At 60.8% G+C, this 4,735-nt stretch overlaps 2 protein-coding genes across 3 annotated transcripts in view; one reads left to right on the top strand and one right to left on the bottom strand.

Annotated features, from left to right (window-relative positions):
- SH2B1 (SH2B adaptor protein 1) overlaps positions 1-162 on the top strand; it is a 55,840-nt gene extending 55,678 nt beyond the window's left edge. Inside the window, exon 6 of the mRNA XM_026659205.1 lies at positions 157-162. Within this exon, the coding sequence (XP_026514990.1) occupies positions 157-162 (6 nt within the window). The remainder of the gene's footprint in view (positions 1-156) is intronic.
- A 465-nt stretch (positions 163-627) lies between these two features.
- The window catches only part of ATP2A1 (ATPase sarcoplasmic/endoplasmic reticulum Ca2+ transporting 1), a 33,144-nt gene continuing 29,036 nt past the window's right edge, over positions 628-4,735 (bottom strand). Inside the window, exons 19-23 of one of the 2 annotated variants that reach the window (XM_026659207.2) lie at positions 4,389-4,522; positions 4,193-4,310; positions 3,859-3,976; positions 2,887-2,928; positions 628-1,195 (exon numbers count right to left, since the gene is read on the bottom strand). In XM_026659207.2, coding sequence (XP_026514992.1) covers positions 2,924-2,928; positions 3,859-3,976; positions 4,193-4,310; positions 4,389-4,522 — 375 coding nt within the window. In that variant the 3' untranslated portion in view covers positions 628-1,195; positions 2,887-2,923. The remainder of the gene's footprint in view (positions 1,196-2,886; positions 2,929-3,858; positions 3,977-4,192; positions 4,311-4,388; positions 4,523-4,735) is intronic. The other variant, XM_026659206.2, reaches the window with a different exon arrangement.

Here is a 4,735-nt window from a genome sequence, read left to right as displayed (position 1 = left end):
ACACCTACATCCCCCCCACCCTCACACACATACACCCACCCACACCCGCACCCACTCGCACATGCACATGCACACACCCGTCCCCACGCACAGACCTACACCCCCTCACACATACACAGCGCTATGTTTTGGTTTCACCAGCTCTCTCTTTTCCAGCGTTAGTTCCATTAAAAGTTCTTGCTTGCTTTTCTATGGAAACATAACCAGGATTTAAAAGGCAGTCATGACAATTCAGCAAAGCACCCCAATATTCATCAAGATCCCAGGCTACACTGTGCTGATCAGTCCAGTTAGCGCCTTGTGACTCCAATGGAGCAATGTGGGGGGGGGGGGCTCATGCACCAACCTCAGGTGCAGTCAGTGGGGTTACAGAATGAGCATCAAAAGAAAATTCCAGACCATATTCCAACAGTTGCTGGGCTTTGGAGCTCTCTGGCAGAAGCAATACCCCACTGCAGCCATTGACCTTTTCCACATCCCCTAGTGGGGCTGGGAGTGGCTGTAATACCACCCAGGGCCAGCAGGGGACACATCTTGGCCTTTTCCGGACCACTCCTCCAATTGCCGTACTTCAAAGAGCAGCAATTGTGGCCCCAGGAGGCGAAGGAAGAGTCTGGAGCGCAGGCAGCGTTAAGGAGTTTATCTTTTAATGTCAATAAATAAGCAGCTAGAACAGTCTCTTCATTTCCTCCTCTGGGAGCTGCACATTGGCCTGACAAAATGTTTCCGTCTGTTCAGTTATTTTTTGCATTAAAAAAAAACCCACCCGGTGAGTGAAGAGGTCACTGGGTGTGAGCTGGTAACACAGCGAATGGGCTGCGTGCCCAGCAAGGAAATGGGGGGAAGGCAGGATGGGCAGGGGCTGCTAGGAAAGACTAGCAGCTCAAAATGTACAGAAGCAAAGTAGCTAGAAGGCCGGGAGGAGGGCAGGCAGTTTGCAAGGGGGAGCTTCCCCCCATTCTCCAAACGCAGCAGGCAAACCCCCATGATGTCCACCCCACCCGGCTGGGGGAGGAGAGGGAGGGCTGCTTGCAGCCTTTGGTGGAGGGGAGCAGCTGTTAAATAAGAGGGGGTGGCCGAGGCTCATGGGGAGGTGAGGGGGCACCGAGGGGTTCTTCACTGTTGGGGTGAAGATGCAGTTTCTCTAGTGGCCAGAGGTGTCACTTCTTCCTCCTCTTCGGGTCTTCTAAACCCACTGTGGGGAGAGATGGGACACGTGAGACAAGGCGGGGGTGGGAGGTCCTCAGGGCCGGGCCAGTGCCCAGCCCCAGGTGGCAGGGTTTGTGTCCCAATGGCAGGATGGCCTCCAAGGTTTGGTCTCCAGCCCTTGCCCCACCAGTCGAAAAGGTCCAGAATGACCTGCAGTCTGGCCCTCAGCATCACCCTCTCATGGCTCGCTGCCCACCCCCCCAGGCAGCACTCGAGCAGAGCGGTCTCTCTCTGGGACAGGACAGGGGCTGACTGGTGCTAACGCCCAGGGAGACACTAAGTGGGGGAAACCACATCCACTTCCCTAGTTAACCAGCAGCTGCTCAGCAGGGATCTCAGCAGTGCCAGGAGCTGCTGTCTCCAGGCCCTACCCTCGCCCTGCAGAGCAGCTAGGGTGACCAAACGTCCTGATATTTAACTCTTTGTCCCACATCCCGATCGATGTCCCTGTACTGTAGGGTTGCCAGGCCTCCGGTTGGTGCGGAGCTGGCAGGCTCCCTACCTGGCTCCACACAGCTCCCCAGAAGCGGCGAAATCTTCCTCTGGCTCCTAGGCACAGGGACAGCCAGGGGGGCTCTGTGTCCTGCCCCCGCCATGAGCACCATCTCCACAGCTCCCATTGGCCAGGAACCATGGCCAATGGGAGCTGTGGAGTGGTGCCTGCGGGCGGAGGCAGCGCGCAGAGCTGCCTGGTCATGCCTCCGCCTAGGACCCAAAGAGAGATATCACCGCTTCCCCAGAGCAGCCTGAGGTCAGTGCTGCTGGGTGCCCGTACCCTGTACCCCCTCCCGCACCCCAACCCCCTGCCCCAGCCCTGAGCTCCCTCCTGCACCTAAACTCTCTCCTGGAGTCAGCATCCCGAACCCCCTCCCACATCCCAACCCCCTGCCCCAGCCCTGAGCTCCCTCCACCACCCACCCTCCCTCCCGGAGTCCGCACCCCCCCCCCCCTCCCGCACCCCCACCCCCTGCCCTGAGCTCCCTCCAGCACCCAAACTCCCTCCTGGAGTCAGCACCCCAAACCCCCTCCTGCACCCCAACCCCCTGCCCCAGCCCTGAGCCCTGCCCTTGCAGCAGGGGCTGGAGCCGGGACCATGCGCCCCTGACCAATGGCTTGTGGCAGGGGTTGCAGCAGGGGCCATATGCCCCCCTCACAGCTTCCTAGGGCTGTGCGCCCCCCCTCCCCCATGACTCCGGTGGGGGCTGTGAGCCTGTGGCTGCCCCCCCCATGTGTCCCAATATTTTACTCTTGCGATCTGGTCACCCTAAGAGCAGCAGCCGGTGGAAACGAGCAACAGCAACTGGCTCCTTTGGTGGCAGCTGGAGGATGATGGGCCGTGGGGGAAGAGCCCCCTAGCGCAGCAGCAGCATGTGTGACACCCCGTTGGGTCCCCACAGCCAGGGGGCGAGTGGAAGGGACTGGAGAGGCGCAGCGGGGGGCAGAGAAGGCAATGGAGGTACCCGGCCCAGCCAGAGAGCAGCGCTAAGGCTCAAATGGGCAACACCACCCGGCCCCAGACCCCAACTGCCAAACTGCATTGGGACCCAGCCAGGAATAGCTGGTAAAGCAGTGAGATTTCACATGCACCCCCCCCCCACACACACACACACTCTGCAGTGCCTTGGGGACAGATAGACATGGGGCAGGCAAGGCATGCAGCAAAGGATCGTGGGATACCTGAGAGACAGGATCAAGGAGATGGAGGGAAAGGAGATTACGCTACAAGGGGAAAGGATAAAAGAAACCAGCGTTAACAGACCGCAGGGAAGGAGGTTGTGCGGGAGAGAGCGTTAGTCCAGACCTGCACATGGGATGGATGGAAGGTGAAACCCATCGAGGGCATGGGGCTCAAACCCACACCAGAGCAGCACAGAGCAGGGGGGGCAGAGCTCAGCAGCAGTCTGGCCCAGCCCCTTGGGGAGACTGGAAACAGATACTCCCAGAAGGTAAAGGGCACAGATTATAACAGGTGGCAGGGACAGATGGGGTAAAAAACAACAGGAGTCCTGACTCTGGTCCTGCTGCTCTAACCACTGTACCCCACTCCCCTCCCAGATCTTGGATAGAACCCAGGAGTCCGGGCTCCCAGCCCCCCTGCTCTAACCACTGCAACCCACTCCCCTCCCAGAGCCGGGAGAGAACCCAGGTCTCCTGGCTCCCAGCACCACCTCCCGCTCTAACCACTAGACCCCACTCCCCTCCCAGAGCTGAGAGAGAACCCAGGCATCCTAGCTCCCAGCCCCCCTGCTCTAACCACTAGACCCCACTCCCCTCCCAGAGTCGGGCGAGAACCCAGGAGTCCTAGCTCCCAGCCCCCCTGCTCTAGCCCCCAGGGCAGTAAGCAGCCAGCTCTGTGGTTCTGGGGCTGTTCTGGGCCCGTTTGAGCTGCCCTGATGGGTCTGTTACATGGCAGGTGATGCTGATGGTTCGTGGTTAGTCGTATGGAAGGGATGGAGGACAGAGAAGGGGGTGGCACCCTGGTGCCAGCTGGAGCTCGGGGGGCAGGTCACTGAGCCCCATCAGGCGGGACTGGCATCTGCACAAATTCACGTCCCAGCTCCAGCTGGTGAATCCTGCTGGGAGCCTCCTGTGGGGCTGCAGCTGGGCCAGGCTACCCAGGCCTGCCCCATGGCAGGGATGCATCCTTACCTTCCAGGTAGTCCCGGGCGACAAATTTCAGCACCTCATCCAGGAGGATGACGGGGAACGAGATCTTCAGCACCACGAGCCAGTGGGTCAGGTCCAGCGGTGTCAGTTTGAAGATCATCTGGGGGGGGAGAGCAAAGGGGGGAGGAGATCATGGGGAGAACAAGGCAGGGGCACACGAGCCTGGAGAAGGGGAATGCCACAGCCCTGGGGAGCAGTGCTTGGGGTGGGGAGGGAGCAGATGGGACCTTCTACCACTAGTGGGTGAGAGTAACGCTGCCCCCTCCCCCCGCCTGCGCACGGCGCTGCACAGCCACCTCGGCAGGGCCACACTTACGGGCAGGGGGTCGACGTAGAGGATGACGAAGTGCAGGGACATGGACAGGCAGATGGAGCTCAGCAGCCACATGTTCACCCAGGGCGGCATGCGCAACAGGGACTGGTTCTCAGACAGGCTGTGCAGAGAGAGAGGCAGAGAGTGAGGGGGGGGCTGGGCCGGGGGGCGGGGGGAGGGGGCGGGGAGGGGTCCTTGCCTGTTGAGGGCGTTGCACATCTCGATGGTGACCAGCACAGACAGGGCCATGGTCATGGGCACAGGTGACTCGAACACTTCACAATCCAGCCCCTCGAAGTCCACGTTTTCCTCTGTGCACTTCATGAAATGGGACTGGGAGGGGAAGGGGGGGTCAAAATGCAGACAGCACAGTGCTCCAGCCAAACTCCTCCCCCACACAGCTCCTAGCAAGGGACACAGAATCCCCCCGCCAAGCACATGCCCCCCCCAGCTCTGCGCTGGGGCACTGGGGCCAGCACTGACGGCTGGGGAGAGCGTCCAGTTGAGCCCGCCCCCCACACACAGCACAGGGCCCCCAGCTCTGCG

This window comes from Terrapene carolina, unplaced genomic scaffold (genome assembly GCF_002925995.2).
Source record: "Terrapene carolina triunguis isolate 2854851 unplaced genomic scaffold, T_m_triunguis-2.0 Scaffold606, whole genome shotgun sequence".
NCBI lineage: Eukaryota > Metazoa > Chordata > Testudines > Emydidae > Terrapene > Terrapene triunguis.
Note: the sequence above shows the minus strand (reverse complement) of the source record. Positions and strands in the feature narration are given on the sequence as shown.